Source organism: Primulina tabacum, chromosome 14, assembly GCF_025594145.1.
Source record: "Primulina tabacum isolate GXHZ01 chromosome 14, ASM2559414v2, whole genome shotgun sequence".
Lineage (NCBI taxonomy): Eukaryota > Viridiplantae > Streptophyta > Magnoliopsida > Lamiales > Gesneriaceae > Primulina > Primulina tabacum.
Window position 1 is genome coordinate 36,845,242 of NC_134563.1, and position 21,838 is coordinate 36,867,079.

General features: G+C 33.5%; 4 protein-coding genes and 1 non-coding gene across 5 annotated transcripts; 3 read left to right on the forward strand and 2 right to left on the reverse strand.

The window, feature by feature from the left end:
• Positions 1-1,877: 1,877 nt before the first annotated feature.
• Positions 1,878-5,493, reverse strand: LOC142524742 (NEDD8-conjugating enzyme Ubc12-like). The gene is made up of 6 exons (XM_075628827.1): positions 5,333-5,493; positions 3,701-3,814; positions 2,765-2,873; positions 2,536-2,614; positions 2,342-2,458; positions 1,878-2,251 (listed from the first exon to the last, which is right to left on the reverse strand). Exons 2-6 carry the CDS (start codon positions 3,807-3,809, stop codon positions 2,114-2,116), a joined length of 552 nt encoding a protein of 183 aa, XP_075484942.1. The 5' UTR covers positions 3,810-3,814; positions 5,333-5,493; the 3' UTR covers positions 1,878-2,113.
• A 64-nt stretch (positions 5,494-5,557) lies between these two features.
• TRNAD-GUC (transfer RNA aspartic acid (anticodon GUC)) lies at positions 5,558-5,629 on the reverse strand. The gene has a single exon. It is a non-coding gene; the product is annotated as a tRNA-Asp (tRNA).
• A 1,362-nt stretch (positions 5,630-6,991) lies between these two features.
• LOC142524700 (uncharacterized) lies at positions 6,992-9,940 on the forward strand. The gene is made up of 6 exons (XM_075628766.1): positions 6,992-7,196; positions 7,620-7,798; positions 8,155-8,388; positions 8,494-8,649; positions 8,754-9,033; positions 9,387-9,940. Exons 3-6 carry the CDS (start codon positions 8,182-8,184, stop codon positions 9,491-9,493), a joined length of 750 nt encoding a protein of 249 aa, XP_075484881.1. The 5' UTR covers positions 6,992-7,196; positions 7,620-7,798; positions 8,155-8,181; the 3' UTR covers positions 9,494-9,940.
• Positions 9,941-11,711: 1,771 nt separating this feature from the next.
• LOC142524580 (uncharacterized) lies at positions 11,712-13,423 on the forward strand. The gene is made up of 2 exons (XM_075628618.1): positions 11,712-11,863; positions 12,506-13,423. The coding sequence occupies exon 2, from the start codon at positions 12,530-12,532 to the stop codon at positions 13,238-13,240; it is 711 nt and encodes a 236-aa protein (XP_075484733.1). The 5' UTR covers positions 11,712-11,863; positions 12,506-12,529; the 3' UTR covers positions 13,241-13,423.
• Positions 13,424-15,622: 2,199 nt separating this feature from the next.
• LOC142524579 (putative galacturonosyltransferase-like 1) lies at positions 15,623-16,775 on the forward strand. Its single transcript, XM_075628617.1, has one exon. It carries the CDS (start codon positions 15,670-15,672, stop codon positions 16,759-16,761), a length of 1,092 nt encoding a protein of 363 aa, XP_075484732.1. The 5' UTR covers positions 15,623-15,669; the 3' UTR covers positions 16,762-16,775.
• Positions 16,776-21,838: the final 5,063 nt, after the last annotated feature.

The window sequence follows — 21,838 nt, forward strand, 5'->3', positions numbered from 1 at the left end:
TTATAAGATCGTCTTATTGGCTAATTTGTGAGAAATATGTCTAATTCGATCCGATTTATGATAAATATTATTTTTATTTTAAAAATATTATTATTTTTATTCCGATTTATGATAAATATTATTTTTATTTTAAAAATATTATTATTTTTATTATAATATAAATCAAATAAATCCATCTGACCAACATAAATTTATAACGTACTATTCAGGTTATTTGATTTTATTTATTGTTTTTATTATAAATATTCTCGCGATAAATCTTACTCAATTATCATGCTGTTGCAAAAGAGGTTTAGTACAGCGTCGGACCAGAAGAGTTGTCTCCTCGATTATTGAACTGGTCAACAAACTAATGGAATCCTTCCACGTCATCCATGTGATCCCACATCCTTGTTGTATTTGTCGTCCCTATCCCCAACTTGAGTAAGTGAGACGGTTTCACAAATCTTTATCTGTAAGACGGGTCAACTATATCGATATTCACAATAAAAAGTAATACTCTTAGTATAAAAAGTAATATTTTTTCATGTATGACCCAAATAAGAAATTCATCTCACAAAATACAACCCGTTAGACCGTCTTACACAAATTTTTCTCAACTTTCTATATTCACGCCATAAAATAAGTTTATACACTAATAAATAATTCATGGTTAAACTTACTCTTTGATTTATTATGGCCAGGGGCGGAGCCACATTAACTTTCAGCTTGGGTGGTCCAAAAAAATTTTAAAAATTTAAATAAATTTTTGTATAATTTTGGATAAATTTGATATTAGCTCAAGTAGATCAATTTAAAATATTAAAGAATTTTAGATTTTAAAATCCTAGCCCGGGTGGAATCGGATTCCTAGCTTCCACCACTGATTATGACTGTGCTGTCTCATGGTAGGTTCTAATCATGCATACCTCTGTAGGAGTACTTATGATTGAAATTTGAAATGGAGTTTCAAAATTCGATCTATTGATCATACTATCCACATAATTCGTAGTGGAATTATGATTTTTCAATGCATAAATATCTTAGATCAAGTTAAAAGATATATTTTAACCGTCTTGATTTTTCTAAAATAAAACAAGTATTTTTTTATGTTGTGTAATAAAACGTCTTATGCTATTAAAACTATAGAAGTGTTATAAATTTTTAACGAAGATTTGACTGGCATTCTTCATCAAATTTGTGGGAAAAAAATTCCAAATAATAAATGTAGGTTTATATATTTTGTCGGGGGAAAAAAACACAGTACACGAATAGTGGCGTTGGAACAAAAAGACAAAAGAAACAATGGAAGGGGCAACCAAAGCAAGAGGACAATTTGCATTTCGATGTTGGTGTTCCTATTGGAAGAGCACTTGAGATTTACAACCAATAATGGGAAAACGCTAACATGCATGCATATCAACTATCACTTCTTGGCCTCACGGTCAAATCTTTCGCGATCACATCCCCACATGCCTTCCAACCGTAGCATGTACAAATGCTACTAAATATGCATAGCTTAAAGTTCGAAGTTCACAGTAATTTTGAGCAACAAACTCTCTTAATAGATAAATCTCGTTCACGAGCTGACGATAACCCCTCTCATATAAAAATCGATCCTAGGGCATTTATCTAGAGACGATCCGAAAGGAGGCGACGGTTTTCTTATGGGATTCCTTAATCCGTCCACGGGGACATGGCATAAAGGAGAGATTTTGAAAGCTCATTAATAATTTCCAATGGAAGAAAATGAAAGAGTTATCTCAAGATAGTATCACGTTTGATGATGTTGAGCTGATGATGAACCAGGTATTGGGACAGCATATATACCTACTTACTACAGTACAAAAGACACAAACTATGAACCTAAGAATTAAGATGCACGGAGGCAAATCGACTTCAATTCGAAAAAAGTTTTAATCCTAAGAGTTTTTGCACAACGAATCATCCATATGAAGTTACAGAAGCATAAAAACACCTTTCAGCATTCAGTTACATGGATACCAGCGAATCTTTAAACAGGTTCAAGTTTTTGTGGCGGAAAGACTGAACATAGACATGCAGCCACAAGTACAGACTTCTATGATCTTACCAATTTTGCAAATAAATTGGTATCTGATATGATCTTCACGTGCTATATGCAGCGAGGGAACAAAGTTTGTCCAACGTAACCACCGATCATTGCCCTCCTAACATTAGACGCAAATAATTTTGGGTTGTCTCTCAAAACCGCAGCAGCTTCATGATTTAGAGGATCCTCGTAATTGGGTTCCTGCAAATACATGGTTTTTGGTCAAAAAACAAATAAAAATTAAGCCTTAAAAAACAAAAAAAAATTGAGCAACAAGAGGGACGAGAGTACCGTGAAAAGGTGATACAGCCCATAGATGATCGTGTTTATGTTCAGCACAGGTTTCCAGTCTTCTCGAAGAATGTTTAGACATACATTTCCTTCTAAGTCGATATTAGGATGGTAAAGCTGCATAAACACAATTAATCAGCGACAAAGCTTTATTTAGATACATGATGTAATAGATAAAATAAACCTTTCTTTACCTTTGTTTTGCACTTAACCTTTGGCGCTTCATGAGGATATATGGGAGAAATTTGGAAGGAAAAAATAAACACCCCACCCCTGAAACACATCGCACTAATATCAATGGTTGTAGAACAAATTAATAAGGCGTAAATTAGTAGGATAGTACCCTCCAAGGGGCCTATAAATGAGTTTGAATTGCCATAGTCAAGGATCCCCGATTAAATAGAAAAATTAGAAGAGTCTAACTGATAATATCCTTCATCAGGGCGAATGGTGACTTCAAAGTTCATCAGGTCATCCTTGCCATTGGGAAATGATATGCTACATGTGTTCGGCAGATTTAGTTCGCTGATATCTATATCAAATAGAGAAGAACAAAGTTAGAGTCGGAGGATAATGACAAAGGAAGTCTCAGAAGAAATGCAGAAAAATTCGAAATAAATTGTTTAGCACATGATGTGTGCATCAAGGAACGACGACTTTGAAATATCCTCTATGGGAAGGTGAACCACTATGGGTGTGGGCGTGAATGGGAAAGAGCAAAAATTTCTATGAAAAATCCATCCAAATAGTTTAATTGGAAATGGCCATTTAGAGTTAGTTCTCCACTGACAAAACAGCAGGATAAACAGCAAGCTGAAATGAGCTGTGAAATAGAGCATGTTAGGAGATAAAATTTTCATGCTGAAAAAAATGGCACGGGAAGAAATAATAGCTGCTGACAAGCTGAATTCTCTTTAAATATTAATTTATTTGAAGTACTACATGCCATTAACGGAAACAAAAACCGAATGAATAAGCATCAAAGAACCTTATGTGAATTTTGACCAACAGTTAAATGTTAAAATAGAATAGATCCACCATGAAGTTGCCGACAACCCATAACTTCTCTCCTTACTCAGTACTTGTTCTTTCAAATGCAACTTCAGGTGTTACATTTGAAACTTTCAAAAAGTTCACAGTTTAATGTACCTGGAATATCAGTAAACAGGTTAAATATGTGTGGAGTTTTTCTACCTTCTCACATTATTTTGGTCAAACTATTAAAAATAAAACAATAATAGTCATGAAAGAATCCTAGAAACCAAAAAGATATAAAAAGTCATAGGTATCCATTCATTTGAAGAAACAAAACAGATTATCATATTCATTCCTCATTCATCGCTGAAGGATAAAAGAAACCTTTGTGAAGCCGTAATTCACCAGCACTTTGCTTTTTCATGGGAGGCCCCCCACTGGAATTTTCAGCAAGTTCCCTTTGCTTTTCCTTTACTTTGAACAACTTGATCATGGTCCCTAAATGTATAATATACATATGCAATAAAAAAATAATGTTAAGAAGTATGGATATGAAATTAAAGATGTAAAAGATACGTATAACAAAGAAAAATGAACTGTGGGCACGAAGTAGTTGTCAACCACTGATCTTAGTTTGAAACACTTCTTTTTAAAAAATTCAATCCACAGGGTCCGAGTTTCACATCTCCGAGATACGAAAAATAAAGAATGAAGGTTACAGCGGTGTCACTAAAAACCAGGACAACAAACATGAGAGTTAAATAAACTCTAGATTTACCAGAAGGCAATTTAATAGGATATACCATAGACTAAAAGACCAAGTAAGATGATCTTGGCTTTATTGCTTCCATGGATACGATTAATGAGCATAGAGGTAATATCAATCATTTCACTTTAAAAAACTCCTTTCTGGGACAATAATTCAATATACCCAAACTGGCTAGTTTTGTATTAAAATAATTAACTAATAATCGTCATTACTATCCACTATGATAAAATTGAAGATAAAAAAGGGTGGACAAAAGAAATGAGAAACATAGAGCGGTCAAGTAGAAATAGAGAAGTGATCAAATAACATAAGCAACACCTACAACAAACAATCAGTTTATTTACAGAAAAGTGAAGAGATCATAACTATAGAACGAGGATTTTAATGGTCTAAATCAAAATCCTCGTTCATGTTTCAGCCACACTAGGTCATACAGATACGGGAGACTATATATTAATTTTGTAAGACTGTTGAATTACAATGGAAACTAAAAGCCCCAAGCATTTTCGAAGAATAAGAAATAATATTTATAAAATATTTAAATGAATAACAAGCAGTTATGCTGAAGCAAGAATAAAATCTAAACTTAATTCAAATGATCAAAAGCCAGCCATTAATTTTGAAATTCTACAATCTCCTTGCTTTATAGGTAATACTTCTAAACTGCATGATGCTGAAATTCAAATTACCCATTACTTTCATGAATCATGAAGCCATGATCTCAAGTAAAGCTAGAGGTAAATTTCGATCAACGGAATATCAATTAAATATATTCTGTTAAACATCAAAATAGCTTTTGCGACTAGACTTCAGAAAGATAACACCATAATTGTAAAAACTACTTTTTTCCAGAGAACTCGCTTGGTCTAACCATAGTTCTATGCTTTAACAATACTCTTAAGTTGCAGACAAGGAAATACATACCTAAAACTAACATCCAAGGTGTATCTTACATCTATTGATGGTAATTAGACACTAAAGATCAATGAAATATAAATATATTTCCCACAAGGGACTCGTGGCACTAATACCTAACTTGAAACATCTTTACCGAGAGCTCATGTTGGTAGCCAACAAAAATTATGTACTGTAATCTGAAAAACTCAAAATCTAAATAACTCGATTTAACGCAGTCAGAGCTAACAACAAAACCATCTCCTGAGGAACCATATGGAGCTAAAACTAAGCACAGACAACGCGTATAAAGTAATCTTAACAAGTAATCAGATGGGAGATCGAAACTATACCTGTCGAGGTAAAAATTCGAAAAAATTAAAGCTTCGTTCAGCTTGGGGATTTGAGATTTCAAGAGAGCTCTCTCGGAATGGAGCCTTGTAGAGAGAGATAAACCGAGTGTTTATATACAGCTGCCAAAACGTGACGTGATCATGTTATTCACCAGTTTTGCTTCTTTTATCTAAAAGCGTGTTTGCGACATTACGTGTTCTGTGAAAGTTTGTAAAAATATATAACGCCGTTGCCGGGGATCGAACCCGGGTCACCCGCGTGACAGGCGGGAATACTCACCACTATACTACAACGACTTGATGTATGAATTTTAAGATAAAACTCTTTTAATACTTAATAATATATAATTTTTATTCGTTATTGGTTATTGAACCAACGATAAGAGTCAATTTTACTTTCGATAACCATAAAAAACTTTAAGCTGTGTTTAGATAAAATGATTTTTATGGATTTAAATTTATTTTTATTGCCTAGCTAATTTATTTAAAAAATTCAAATTCATTTCACTAATTATTTACACTATATTTATATAACTCACAAAGAATTTTAAAAAAATTCTTACGATATCGGACACATTTGAAATTCATTGAGATATATATATATATACATTTGAAATTTATTGATATATATATATATATATATATATATATATAATTATTATGCAATATATATATATATAATTATTATGCAAATAAATAAGTTGAATATGGATTTGAATTTCTTCAATAAATTTGAATTAAGGATTTCAAATAACTAAATACATCTATTGTTGAAATATTAATATATTGATAAAATATAAAGTCGTGAAAATAGTGGGAACGTCAAATGTCTCCGGATGCATGATCCCATTATCATGCCAAGTGTCAAACATTTGACCAGTTTGAATTTAAATTATACTTTGACTGTTATATATATGTTGATAATTAATTACAAGATTAGGATTTAACCAAATAACTGCGAATATAATAAAACTATTTAATTGAAATAAAATAGACATTTGTTTAATAATTATGCTTAAACTAGATATTAACTGAAAATTAGAAATTGTATGTTCTTCCAATGTGTAAATTAAATTTTTTAATCGGATTAATGGGTAAATACCAACAAAAATAATAAAAGAATTCTTGAACTTTCTAAACAATTATAAACGCGTTCCTACCAATGACATTGTCTAGGCCCTACGGATATCGTGAATTGTTGTTTTTATATGCTCAAAATTTTAAAATTATAAAAAGGTACATAATTTTTAGGATAGGTTGTTGTGAAAGGTCTCACGAATCTTTATCTATAAAATGGATAAACATATTCACGATAAAAAGTAATACTCTTAGCATAAAAAATAATATTTTTTTATGGATGACTCAATAAGAGATCGATCTCACGAAATACTGCTCCTCAGACCTCACATAAGTTTTTATCTAATTTTTGTTGTTTTTATTTTTGAACCCAAAAAAAAATCGATTGAAATGCTCCGTCAATACTGAGAGAATGGCGTCAGCGGGCGGGCGGGCGAGTGCGTCAGCAAACCCATCGAGTTTGCGACTTCTTCGAAGAAAGGTTGGCTCTGACTCAAATGTGGGCTCCTTTATCAGGGGAGATGGAATCTTCACCTTTATCTTCGTACTCTGCGTAATCCAGCCACTAGTGAAGTGCCACGTACGAGAACAAATGGGAGAAGGAACTTTATTCATTGTCTCGCCACTGATGGCAGCATGTGAGCTTATCAAAACCCCGAAGCAGCCCCCTATAAATAGACCTGTTTATCCCAGATTCTTTCTTTATAAACCTAAGTTTGAATAGAGTTGAGTTGGTCCAACTCACGAAGTGAAGCAGAGAGGACTTCACTTCGGGTATTCGGAAAAGGTTCCCATTTTATTCATCTTGGTTTTGATAGTTCTTTGGCTATTGATTGTTGGGTCGTTACCAAATTTGGAAATTGATGCTCTATTTTATCGGTGTTGATTTGATGTTTGATTGATCGTTTTGTGTTTTAGATGAAGGGGTTGAAATTTCGTTCTGGCTTTTATGGCACATAATATTCTTGAATGAATTCTACGTCTATTTACTACAGTTTCAGCGGAAAAAAATTATTTTTCAAATTGTGGATACTTTAAGGCCGAAGATACTTTCAGTTTGATCAACTCGAATTCGTGTACTTTTCTTGATTCTTATATGATCCAGAATCCATTCCCTTTAGTTGTTAGACTTGATCAACTAGATCAAGAGTCGATTTGTCGGTTTATCGCTTATTCTTATTAAACTAGACTATGCATCATGCCTTTGTAGCATTTGGATTCCCATGTGTCCTCCAGCGCAGCCATCCTCTTCTCCTGCTGAAATTGGTTTCTACTGGAGTGATGAGCAAATATTTTTGTTCCTGGATGAATACACACACGGAGCCCGTCTCCCAGAGAACGTGCTGGCAGGTTCAAGCCCTTACCTGTACTGGCCCTCGAATTTACCAGGTTAACTTCGATTTTCATTTACTTATGGACTTTAGATCTGGATGACCCTAATGATATTATCAGTGGATACTACTGGCTCAATTCCGCGCAACTCGATACTCAGTTATATATATGACTAATGGTTTTTTTTTTTTGTGTGTGATTGATTTGGTGTCTCTATCATATATACACATTCAGGATTGATCAAAGTATGTCGTATACAATCATATGGATCGAGGTCTTTGAGTTGATTTGTTTTTGTAGTGAGCTCAATGTTAAGTAATGATATTGCCTCGTAGAGATCCGTGGACTGTACATACTTACTTACTGCTCTAAAGTTAAACTCGCTCGCTTCAATCTGTGTCGGGTACTTGCAGAAGGGATTTGGTACTTAGTACACTCGAATGAGAAAAAAGAATCAGGTTTTCGGATTCTGGAAGCCCAAAGGACGAGCTTGTAAGATATACTCGAACTCTGTGATAAATGGATGGCGCTCTACTTTAGAATATTACGAAGGTAAAGCCCATGATGCTGCTCAAACAACAGATTGGGTTATGCAAGAGTATAGCATTACTCAGAAGGAAATATCGGGTGAAAAAAATAACCCAAAGGTAGCTACCGCATTAAAAAAAAGGATGCATATTTTTATGATGTCGTTTAGTTATATATAAGCCAACCCGCAAATCACTTTGTTAGTTTGGTTGGTCATTTTGCAGGAGCCAACATCACTTTGTAGAGTTTTCCTCTGCAACGGGAGTAGTCACATAAACGGGGCACACACCAAAGGCGAATCAGAGGATATTAGTTTAAGGGCATCAGTTATTCCAAAAACTAATAATACCTCAGAGCAAGATTCTAAAAGTGAATCTAAGGTGGCAGATTTACATTTGCTGTGGGTTATATTTGATATAAACTGGATTCTTTTCTTAATGAACCCCTTTCCTCTTTGCTCTTTGTTTTATTTTGTATTTTGTAGAAAAACTCTTCTCCACGAGAAATTGTGGACTTCAAATGTTTCATGACTGGAGACTACTTGGAAGTGGATGATTTAGAAGACCCTGAATCACATTCTTCGAGTTCACAGAACTCAAGCTGTCCTAGCAAGTTATCAGATGAATGTTTTGATTGGATGGCCTTATTAGATGAACTTGAGGAAGGGGATGTTGCTGATTCACAGGGAAAGTATTGGAGTTCTAGATACAGTATCACCACGTCAGTTAAATCAAATGATGTAATTATGGTTCATCCCTCATCAGGTATGTCAGTATCTCCGACGTTGCTACTTTGAAGTCCACATACACTCATGACAAACTCCAGCACGAGAGTGAGGGGGTGTTATCACCTTGTAAGATTAAAAAAAAAACCAAAAATTTCATGTATGATTTTCTACAAGCTAAAGGTCTCACCCCCGTGAAATCTGTTTAGTTGGCCATCTCGCTCCTCCCTCTCTGGAATTCCTGTAAAGGCCTCAGTTGCACTGTTGTATAGATTTTGGCAAACTTGAGATACTTCACCCAACGAGATATGCAAGAATCACAAAGTTTTGGCATATAAAGTAGTAGCTTAGTTACTCATAAAGCTTACTTCTTTCACTTGAATATCTACCTAGGACCTATATTCACTGGAGCTGCAAGTACTTCCAAAAATGAACCATTAACAGATGAAGCACATGCTAGAGCAGTCTACAAAAGGGGATGTATCGGAAACGGGAAATGAAGGCAATTCAAATTTCTGCGATGCAAATATATGCGCAATCTTAAACGAGGAAAAGAATGAGAATGGTGCGGGCAGAAAGAAATTTAGGCTTAAGCAGTACTTCTGCTTCGCTTACTTTTAAGTCGATAGTCAACAAATCATACAGCGAAAAAAGTAGGAAACACGGGTCTCCTTAGCATCTTCGGATAGATGTCGAAAGAACGAGCAAATGAGATGAGGGATGACGATCGATGTTAATGGGAATTAGGGAGCAAGATGTTTTTACCACTTTGATTTCAGTTTATTTGTTCATGTCGAAGAGATTAGAATATTGATCCTGCAGTAAAAAGAAGTGAACTCTGGAAAACTGCAAGTGCAACATCCGTTTACATTTTGTATTATTCGAAGTATCAAATTGTTACATACAGTGTGATTTAGCTTAAACATACTTGAACACTTGTCATTCTACACTCCAGGGCAAGGCTTCAAGTTGTTATGTATTTGTGGCTAAGACTGTCAAAACAAGATAGCGAAACGGGCTGACCTGCAACTCGTGACACCCGCTATTTGGGTGGGTTGGAAATTATTAACCAAATCCACTTATTTGACGAGACGGGTTGACCCACGACTTGTCACTCACTCAGCGGGCAGGGCAGAAAATGACCAACCCAACCTGTCTAGTTGACGTGGTGGGCCGGGCCGGTCTGACGAGCGTAGCCCATTTTGAGGAGTCTATTTGCGCCTGATGTAATCAAATATAATGTCTTTTGTGTAGTTAATTTTCAATTTAGTTTAAATATACATGTCACTTTTTCCCAACAAAATAAAATATATTCGAATTTTTAACAACTTTGTAAAATTAACTGTTTACTGTGATAAAAAAATAAAAATAAAAAATTTGTTTATTTCACACAAAAAAATAATTCCAATAATCAAAATAGAAAATTTTAAAATTTAAAATATGTACAACGTATATATTTATTTTAAAACATTGATATATTTGAAATATTAAATTTAAAAAAAATGAAAAATGAAAATAAATTAAAAAATATGTTTAAAAGACTAAGTGATTTATCTCAAATTAAACAAACTGATGTGCGAACTTAAATTGGTTCAATCAACTATTGAAATTAAATCAAATTTATATGCAGTATCAAGATTTAAGGTGTATTTTAAATTATATAATTAAATAACGAGGTTATTATTATTATTATTATTATTATTATTATATACACAAAAATTATGATTAAGTTTTAGAATACAATTACTATAGTAGTGAATTGTGAATTTTGAAACTAACATTTTTAGGGAGAGTAATATTGACAATTAATTATTAAAATGATAAATTGGAGTGTCATTAACAAATTATGGAGTATAAATAACATTATCCGAACTATATTTAGGTAATTAATGGAAAACATTATTAAACAAATAGTTTACAATAGTGATAAATTAAAAATCCCGATAGACGAAACTTAAAAGTCCTAATAGTAAACTTAATTGACAGAGTCCGAAATTTATACAACAAGATTGATAAAATTGGCTAAACTGCATGTAACTTTTTTCTCTATTATTTTGTTACAACAACAACAATAATATAAATACATGGCAATCTTTGCAACAAAAACAATTATATATAAAAACAAGTAATTATAATAACGACTACTTTGATGTATTGTACGTCAATCATGTTCACTTTTGTGCTCATTGTTGATAATATCGTTGAGATGATATTCACTTAATATGTGAGACCCAAGGCCGAAGAGAGAGGGGATGATCGTCAGTGTCATGAGGTTCCACAGACAATGAGCGGCTCACGGCAGGCTTCTAGTCGAAAAGAACATGAATGAACTGATCTCACACCGGAATGAGAGGGATTCCAAAACTGTTCAAGTATGAGACTGTGCAATTGAAGAAAATTTAAAAGATTTGTTATATACTACTCATATCAAGAAGGCATATCATCTTTTCCTGACACATAAGAACTTCAAAATAAAGCGTACTTGACTTGAGACAATTATGGAATGAGTGATCCATGAAAATTTTTCTTCATATAATGAAAATAGTCCTCGAACATGAGACGTAACATAATAGACACACAATTTTTGTATATTTATCAACTCCGATTGCTAAGTGTCAAATGCCATTGGTAAAAGCTTATCCAATTTGATAAAACCGGTTCGAGTGTGTCCCACGATTCAGGAATCTAATTGCACAGGGACGTCCAATAATACGTTGCCACGTGGAACAATAATTTGTGATTTGAAACCCCTCGGCATATTCAATTTTCGGGAAGGTTCCGCGCAGTCAATAGAACCCCTTTACAATTCTTCTTGTTCTTGATCCATATTCTCTTGTTCTACCATCACGCGGTTCTTCTCTAATCTGAATGTAAGTTCTCTCTCTCTCGTTCTTGTGATACCTTTTTTTTCCCTTCAAATATTTAATCCTGGGTTCTTTCGTTTTTTAATTTGGTATATATGATTTGATTCGGTAAATATAGCGATGGATTCTACCAGTTTTGTGTAAATTAGTCACGGCTGGATTTCTATTTTCGCTTTTGCCCGGTATCATTTAGAGTTACGAATTTATGTGCTACGCCTTAATTATTATGTTAGAATCATGATCATACCCTATCGCCGGGGTGATTTCTCCCTTGAATTAAATATTCTGTATATATTTGTTATTTTATGTATTGTATTTTCACAAAATCATCATTTCGTCCTCTAAAATTTTTGGAGTTTTAGAGCATTAGTTTTGGGACCAGTAAGAAAATCTGGGTTCTGCGGCTGAATCGATCAATATGGACAAAGGGTGTGTAAATGTATTTTGATTGCAAAAATGTTCTTTTATGGGAACTCATACATTGTCCGGGGCGACTGGGTTGACTCCATTTTATTTGTAACTATTCAGTTTAGGAGTCCATCTATATATCGATCAGTTGAGCTCTAGCACATTACTGTAGTTATGGTTTTTACCTATTTTCTTTCAACCTGTTCGAATGACGACTTTCGAATAAAACTCCTTTTGTAGAAGTTTTGACACTGAATTAGAAAGATGGAAACTGGGTTTGGTGAAACAATGAGCACGCAGCCCGCTAGCCCATCATGCTCCGGGAGTAGGAGCCGTGATGTTGGAAATTTTGAGTGTAATATTTGCTTTGACTTGGCTCAAGACCCGATCGTTACACTTTGTGGTCACCTATTCTGCTGGCCCTGTCTTTATACATGGCTACATATCCACTCTCGTTCGCACGAATGCCCCGTTTGTAAGGCTGGGATTGAGGAGGAGAAGTTAGTTCCTCTATATGGGCGGGGGAAGAACTCGACCGATCCTCGGTCTAAATCGATTCCAGGGATGGAGATTCCGCATCGCCCCTTTGGACAAAGACCTGAGACAGCTCCTCAGCCGGATCCAAATGCTAACGCATTTGCACAGCAAGGGTATGGATTTATGGGCGGTTTTGGTCCGTTTGGCGGTTTTGCACCTGTGGCTACTGCCCGGTTTGGGAACTTTACATTATCAACGGCACTCGGAGGTCTCCTTCCATCTATTTCTAACATCCATGTTCATGGATTTCCAGTTGTCAATATGCACAGGGCAGGTCCTGGTTTCCACTACGGGTATCCTAATGCATTCCATGGAGGACAAGCTCAGGGGTTCCCCTTCCCCCAGCGTGGGGATCCGCAAGAACAGTCAGATTCTACACTTAAGCTTCTTCTGTTGGCAGTTGGTTTTTGTTTGCTCCTGACTCTAATTTGGGGTTAAGGTACTACTGTAAATGGTAGGAACATCTGAGTAGTGAGTGCTGCCTTTTGATACACACAAATCAAGTTTTAAAGATTTATTAAGTTGTATTATAATCAGAAAATGGGTGTTTGGTACAATGACAATGTCTGATTCTGTTCAAATGTATGTCCTTTGAAGAATTTATTACACTCTCTCCAAATATGTTTGGTGCCTCGTAGTAGTATGGTAAAATCAACTACCACTCCATCAGAATCATTTTCATAAACCGTTGAACCTAATTTCTGGTTGAACCCTTTGATTACAAGTCAGTTTGACATTCTATGGAGTTGCCACAAAAAAGAACAAAAAAAAAACTCTTTTAAGGAACGAGAAAAAGCAAAAACTTACATGAGTATAGATTAACATTCATGCTGTGGAAATGGAGATGTTTGTGCAATATTCGATTCAAATAAATCTCAAGTTACTTGGGCAATGCTTAATTCCGAAAATTCTCGTAAATCTAAATGAAAATACACACATTTTTCTCTAGTACTTTCTAAAATATTTTTTCACTTAACTTTACGGTACTTAAAATTAAAAAGAAAATTCTTTTTAGTTTTATGTTTTATGCATTATTACATGAATTGCGTTTGGATCCAAAGATTTGGATTGGATTTGATGATGTATTTGAGGGGTAAATTTGAATTATTTTCACGTTGAGATAAAATTGAGATTCACCAAAATGAGTCAAAAATAATTATTTGGGACTTGAAAGCCATTATCAAGTGGATATGTCATAATATGTTATTATAGATTTAAAATCGTTAACTTCAAATCCATCGACACAAATTCAATCTAAAAGAATTTGATTGTTAACCGAAAATGTTTCCTTAGTTTGACCTATTTTGAATGAATAGTAACATAGATAACATGATCGAGATTTAAAATTTTATGGCATTCATATTGTACGTGTATTACATGGCTAGCGATAATAAAAAAGGCAAAAACTTGTGTGAGATTGTCTTATGGGTCGTATTTTGTGAGACATATATCTTATTTGGGTCATCTATGAAAAAATATTACTTTTTATGCTAAGATTATTACTTTTTAATTTGAATATCAGCAGGGTTGATCCGTCTCACAGATAAAGATCCGTGAGATCTTCTCACAAGAGACATAGTCTAATAAAAATACCCCATTTTTCATCATCCGGAACATGGCTAGTACTAATAAAATTTTGTTACATGTCTCTTGATTCTTAATACGTCAACATAGAGACAAATGAAAGATCATTTTTGATTAAGAAGGAACAACAAACTATGATGCTTAATTTTTAGTCTAAAGATTTGAATTCGTTGGACCAAATTTATACCGTATGCTTGCAGTTTTGTAAAATCACAAGTGTAAACATTTAATTTAATTACTTGAAATAATTTTATTACTAACAAACAACATTAATAAGATCGTATGATATAATTAGAGAACACATAATTAATAATAGAATCAAGATTTTAGTCGAACGCATGATTTAATATTGGAATACTAGTGATTCTCTATATTTTTTCCCTCAACATCACAAAAAAATTAAATTAGTAAAGAATAATAATAACTTTTCTTGATTCACATATTTGGATTATAATGATATATATAATAATCTAATGATGCATGGTTGAAATAATTTGAAAAAAAAACCCAAAAAATATAACTCGGAATTAGGTCCCCACGACGACTTAGTTGCCATGCACCAACTCAAAAGCTAAAACAAAATTAACTTTGGTCATGTTCTTCTTCACCACCAATCATAAAGTGGCAAACTTTTGGATATATTTTTAATTAATGCTACTCTCCATCCATGCATTTTGGTTCATTATCCATGTTTTCATCTTTTCATGATTGCCATACTTTTTTTAATAATCGAGCTTGGAAAGCGAATAGGGACATGTGATAAAAGAGAAAGGAAATCAAAATTTTTTTCTAGCCAAAATAATATTGAAATTTCGTGTCTCATATATTATAAGCTACTGATAGATCTTGCTCTTCTCTATTGAAAAATAATAATTTTCCTTTGTCCTCCGATGATTTAACGAGATGTCTGGATTCTTAATCGCAACATGATATCGACTGGTTTCATGCTGATTACCGAGTATGAAAGAAAACCGAGAAAGAAATTTCTCGGTTGAATGATAATCTCATTATCTTGGACCGAGCCCGTGTTTTGGCTTTGCAACTCGGCCAGGCATCCAGGCTCCAGCTATCCCTTCAATTTTTTAATCGCCAAATCTTCAAACGCTTCCTCAAAAAAATAAATAAATAAATTCAAACATGTTACTTCAAAAAATATTTTTAAAAAAAGACTTAGAACTCATTCAAACACTTCCCCCCACCTAACACACCCCACACCCCAATCCATATATATAAAAAACACTCGGCTTCTCCACCATTTCCAAAATGTGGAAAGAATCCCACACATGAAGAAGCCCAAACAAGCAATCTCATCTCTATTTTTCATTACCAACATTTACCTATTTTTTGCCGCTTCTCTTGCTACACAAAATCATAGAATCCCAATCCCACAAACATTTAGAGAAGCCCCAAAATTCTATAATGCACCGCACTGCCCTTATATTTTTGATGATGATACAAACAACAACGACGAAAACAACAAAAATATCTGCTTGTCCTCCTCTGATCAGATTGTCCACGTTGCGATGACACTGGATACGGCCTACATCCGAGGCTCATTGGCCGCCATCCTCTCCGTCCTGCAACACACGTCATGTCCACAAAACGTTTTCTTTCACTTTGTCACAGCCGCCTCAGCCTCCCCCTCCCTCCTCCGCACCACCATCGCCGGCTCCTTCCCATATCTCAACTTCCGAATCTACCCTTTCCGAGACTCGGCCATGGCGGGTTTAATCTCCACCTCCATCCGCTCCGCCCTCGACTGCCCACTAAACTACGCCCGTAGCTACATGGCTGACCTCTTACCGCCATGTGTCCACCGAGTCGTGTACCTCGATTCCGACTTGGTCCTTGTCGACGACATTGCGAAGCTGGCTGCCACCCCACTTGGGGTTGACAAAGTCTTGGCGGCCCCGGAGTACTGCAGCGCTAATTTCACCTCGTACTTCACCCCAACATTCTGGTCAAACCCTTCACTTTCTGTAACATTTTCCGACCGGAAAGCCTGCTACTTCAACACCGGAGTGATGGTGATTGACCTTAACCGATGGCGGGCAGGAGATTACACGAGAAAGATTGAAGAATGGATGGAGTTACAGAAGAGAATGAGAATATACGAACTGGGCTCTTTACCACCGTTTTTACTGGTTTTCGCCGGAAATATTGCCCCGGTGGATCACAGATGGAATCAACATGGGCTTGGCGGCGATAACTTTCACGGGCTTTGCCGGGATTTACATCCGGGCCCCGTTAGCCTGCTCCATTGGAGTGGAAAAGGGAAGCCATGGGCAAGACTCGACGCTAGCAGACCGTGTCCGTTGGATGCACTTTGGGCACCTTATGATCTGTTAAAACCTCCATTTTCATTTGATTCCTAAACTAACTATTAGCAGATCATAAATTGTCCAAAAAATTTATCTTTTTTGTTCGGTGTATCTTCTTATATCAATATACACATATGTAGATACAATTAATATGAGGTATATACATGTATATATATATATATATATTATATATATATATATATATGCATGTATGTATGTACACTGGATGAAGGTGATGATGTTCGAGATCTGCTGTACAGGAAAGAACTAATTTTGGTGGGTTCATTTCTTTTCTTGTATAAAATATATATTTATATTTCATATTTCAATTCAAGGTTAATTGATTGTTAAGATTCCTTGCAATGATGTATAGTTTGGTTTGCAGATCGATGGAATTTATTTAGAATTCTTGTAAATCTTGTTGGTGAAAGTAAATAAATCAAATTGGTGCCAATTTGAATTATTTACATAATTCAATATTATGTAGTCTCATCTAAGTAATTAATCTTAATATATCTGCTAATTTACACGAAAAAATTTAGTCTTGCAAAAATGAACACTAATTTTCATATATTTATAGTATTTCTAAAAATTGTTTAATTACATTTTTTAGTAAACAATTTTTAAGATATGTGAGGTGTCCTAAAGTTGAAATTAACCACGAAACTTTTCTTGGTATATGTGCTCATTAAGCACGACAATAATATTTAAATTGGTTTAATATATGATTACTATGTTACATATTCAGCAAATTTTAGCTTTCAGTGGATTTTATTGTAATTAACTAATCCTTTTTATGATGACACTTTTTTGAGGTATTCCCATCATATTATTATATTCTGCAAGCTAGTGTAATGTCATTTGACTTTTTTTTTTTAGCTCTATTATTATTATTATTATACTATATTATTAATTTTAAAACACTTAGAGTAACTAATTTTTGGTGTCATGATCTGTTTTCATAATTATATATATTAATAAAATGTTAAAATTTTAATACAAACCACATGAAGTTCAGCGAATAGAGTGTTGTAGGTTCAATTTCTACTTGGGTCTTTTTTTAATCTTTTTTTAATTTATTTTTTAAATTTATATATCAAAATTGAAGGTAGTCCCCCACTTTTCTTATAATTATATTTTATTCTTCATTTAAATATAAAATAAATGAATTATAAAAAATATTTTATACAAACACGTACGGTTACTATAAATTCTTATATATATATATAATTTTTGAACAATTCTTTTATATATTTACCAAGCATTTTATGTTTTCTAGTCACATATTTCACTTATTTATTCAAATTATGATAAGGGCATATTACATTGTAGTCCTATAAATTAGTTTATCTTGAGTTTTATTCATGTAATTGTCAAATTTTAGTTTCAAACTGTAACTTGGTGTGTGTGTGGTTTTTTTTTTGGTCTTTTTTCGAAACTACTAAATCCCACAAATATTATTTATCTGACACTAATAATATCCTACATGACTCTTGTGACAAGAATAAAGATTATATAACACACATTAAAATATATATAAAGAAAAATAAATGAAAAGACAAATTTTTTTACGCCAATTTTGAAGTATTGAGTCATTTTGTTATATATATATATTTTTATTTTTTGTCAGATTAATTTAGTTTCGAGTAATATGAGTTTAATTCTTGTCACATGTGCTACGTAAGAAACAACCGGTGTAAAAAAAAGCATATTCGATGGATTTTGTAGTTTCGGACATAAAAAAAGACCAATTTTTTTTTTAAAAAAAAATCCAAATTACTATATGAAACACAAACGTTGACAAATTATAGAACTAAAACTCAAAATATGTGAACTTGGAGAATTAAAATTACAATGATCCCTTATCGAATTTAATCACATTGATATGATCTATTATTCAATTTGGTCAATTTTAAGTGTATATAACTTTGAAATTAATTTATCTTTTTAAATTATAATGAATTACACACAATACAAATTTAAAACTTTAAACAAGTTAGTGACAAAATCTGAACATTCAATCGTGTTGTAACAAACACGACTTTGAAACATGAACATCTGAAAACCATACCTGAAATATAATCATTTTTAGCTGATAAAATAGTGAAAAAATGGCTTAAATATTTGGAATTTTACTTGGATATAGTCTGTCGGTGCAAGAAGTGAAACACAACGTAAAAAACGGTTGAGTAGGTCTTTTGTGAGACGGTCTCACGAATATTTATCTGTGAGACTGTGAGATGGGTCAACCCTACCGATATTCACAATAAAAAATAATACTCGTAGCATAAAAAATAATATTTTTTCATTGCTGACCCAAATAAGATATCCGTTTCACAAAATACGACATGTCAAAGACAAAAACTTGTGTGAGACGGTCTCACGGGTCGTATTTTGTTAGACAAATCTCTTATTAGGGTCACCAATGAAAAAATATCACTTTTTATGCTAAAAATATTATTTTTATTGTGAAGATCGGTAGGGTTGACCCGTCTCACATATTAAGATTCGTGAGATCATCTCACTAGAGACCCATTCTCTGCCAATAAGGTTTTCCCAAGTCCACGTCCTCATTAATTATTTAGTAAGACTTTTGAAGGGCCCAAAATTAAATAATCAATTTCAAGAAAACAGAATATATTGATATTGTTTGTCGAGGAAACTAATTAATAACGGCAATCACATCGTTTAAATAGATTTTTTAATATATAAAATTTGTATTTTTTTAAAAAATATTCAAAATCATTAATCAAATAATTGTATTGTTATTTACCACAAAATTAAGTCAATTGAACATGATTAATCGACTTTAAAATTTTAAAAATAATTAGAGCAGATCTATTGTGAGACGATCTCACGAATCTTTATTTGTGAGACGAGTCAACCCTACCTGTATTGTTATTTACCACAAAATTAAGTCAATTGAACATGATTAATCGACTGTAAAATTTTAAAAATAATTAGAATAGGTCTCTTGTGAGACGGTCTCACTAATCTTTATTTGTGAGATGAGTCAACTCTACCGATACTCACAATAAAAAGTAATATTCTTCGCATAAAAAGTAATACTTTTTTATAGATGACCCAAATAAGAGATCCGTATAACAAAATACGACTCGTGAGACCGTTTCACACAAATTTTTGTCGAATAATTATTACTATTAATTTAACTGGGATTAGGAACCCCATTCACCTCCATTACTATAAATGGGCGTGACAAAATATTTTGTTGATCTTATTCTATAAAATTTAATATTATGTATATATGCTACTCTTGAACTTGACATTAACATATCATATCTTTTAACGCGGTTTACCAGAATTTAATAAATTACTATTTTAATACGCAATAACTAGATCTATATCGGAATCTGAGTTCGAATGGCTGTAAATGTTTTTTTTTTCTAAAAAAAAAATTAGTATTGAATAATTTAGTAAAATTTCAAAATTCTTCTTCCCTGAAAATATGCTTGTTCTTGAACCATAACCTAAATTCCAAATTATCTAATGTTTTCTTGTTGGTAAGCAAGCATGGTTTTTTTCTTTAATGGACGAACAATGCAAAAAAAAAAAAAAAATAGTAATTTTTTTTTAAAAAAAGTGCAAATTGTTTTTTTTGTTCTTTCCAAAATATGGGTTTAACGGAATATTTATCATCGCTTGTTGCAGCTGATTCATGAAATTGTTGACTCGGTTTATCTTTATTAATTGACTTGGTTAATTTAATGACAGCAAGTGAGAGTTAGATCCATGTTGTCGGCCAATATTTTAATGTTTTGTATAAGGAAAAAAGGTAATTAGTAAATTATAATGAAGTTTTGTCAAGGTCAAATTGTCTATTTAATCAGTTGATTCCCTTTCGAAAATATTTTAATACCGAGATTCTAAGTCTATCAGAAAGGGCAAAACACATTTGTGAGGCGGTCTCACGAGTCGTATTTTGTGAGACATATATCTTATTTGGGTCATCCATGAAAAAGTATTACTTTTTTATGCTAAAAGTATTACTTTTTTATGCTAAAAGTATTACTTTTTATTGTGAATATCGGTAGGATTGACACGTCTCACAGATAAAGATTCATGAGATCGTCTCACAAGAGACCTACTCATCAAAATTTTTTTTTAAAAAAAACAACCATGTTAGTTTGGTAAACTATATTGAATAAGATTTGTGTGACAGATTCTTACAAGAAAGTGTTGACATGAGAATTGAACTTATGTCCATTTGTCAAGCCGCTCGCTTACTCCATCAACTTGAAATACTTATTCGGGGGCAATGTTAATTCGATCTTATTCTTAGGACATATTGACATAATAATATACAATGAACCATATATGATTTTTCATAAGAAGCCATGTATTTGACAACATGAAAAATGAGATGCGGGCATACAAAATGGCATGATGGCTGCCTTTCTCATTGGGGAATAAATTAGCGAGTCCAATCGGCCTCATATCCCTCAATTCGTTCTTTCAGACTTCAAACAAGCTCTTTTACAGTAAATTGGCCGGAACAGAAAAAAATGATGCTCAAAATATTCAGCTCTTTTTTATTTGTTCTGAATGTTCGAATGATGTTGTAGAAAGATTAGGCTCATTTATGTTATGGGTTGATCCAAATGGTTAAAGAATGGAACTTGAACACATAACGGTGGAACCTTGGCTCTGATACCATGTTAAGAATGGAACTTGGACCTAACTCAACCCAAAAGCTAGCTCAAGGGGGAGGATTGTCCAAGCTCATATATACAACTCCAAGGTTATTTATCCAACCGATGTGGGACAATTAACACAAATTCTCCGCATAACTTTGTTATATTTGCTGCGTTGACTAATATGAAAAACTGTGATGTTTGGTGGTCCGATTCAACGGCTGATTCTTTGGGATGATGTCATGCTCTCAATGACTCGGACAATGCAATCTGGAGATCACTGCTATTAATATTAACAAGTTTCTTGTAGTTTTGTCATCCGATAAAAGGGCTGAATTTATGTTACACTGAGAGTAAATCTCCCGATTTTCGTTAATTTTATGACCCAACTTCTCTCATGCCAAATAACCCAACGGAATCACTTTGGGCCAAAATAATTCCTATAACAGAGAATAAAGGGTTCATAATCACCACTCACA

What these genes read in the sequence shown, in the direction of transcription:
- LOC142524579 (XM_075628617.1), top strand. Translation starts at nt 15,670, where the DNA reads ATGAAGAAGCCCAAACAAGCAATCTCATCTCTATTTTTCATTACCAAC.
- LOC142524700 (XM_075628766.1), top strand. Translation starts at nt 8,182, where the DNA reads ATGAGAAAAAAGAATCAGGTTTTCGGATTCTGGAAGCCCAAAGGACGA. An exon ending in GTGAAAAAAATAACCCAAAG is followed by an intron (nt 8,389 to 8,493) that starts GTAGCTACCGCA and finishes GTCATTTTGCAG; the next exon opens with GAGCCAACATCACTTTGTAG. An exon ending in TATGGTTCATCCCTCATCAG is followed by an intron (nt 9,034 to 9,386) that starts GTATGTCAGTAT and finishes ATATCTACCTAG; the next exon opens with GACCTATATTCACTGGAGCT.
- LOC142524742 (XM_075628827.1), bottom strand. Translation starts at nt 3,809, where the DNA reads ATGATCAAGTTGTTCAAAGTAAAGGAAAAGCAAAGGGAACTTGCTGAA. An exon ending in TGAATTACGGCTTCACAAAG is followed by an intron (nt 2,874 to 3,700) that starts GTTTCTTTTATC and finishes TATTTGATATAG; the next exon opens with ATATCAGCGAACTAAATCTG. An exon ending in AGGTTAAGTGCAAAACAAAG is followed by an intron (nt 2,459 to 2,535) that starts GTAAAGAAAGGT and finishes GTGTTTATGCAG; the next exon opens with CTTTACCATCCTAATATCGA.
- LOC142524580 (XM_075628618.1), top strand. Translation starts at nt 12,530, where the DNA reads ATGGAAACTGGGTTTGGTGAAACAATGAGCACGCAGCCCGCTAGCCCA.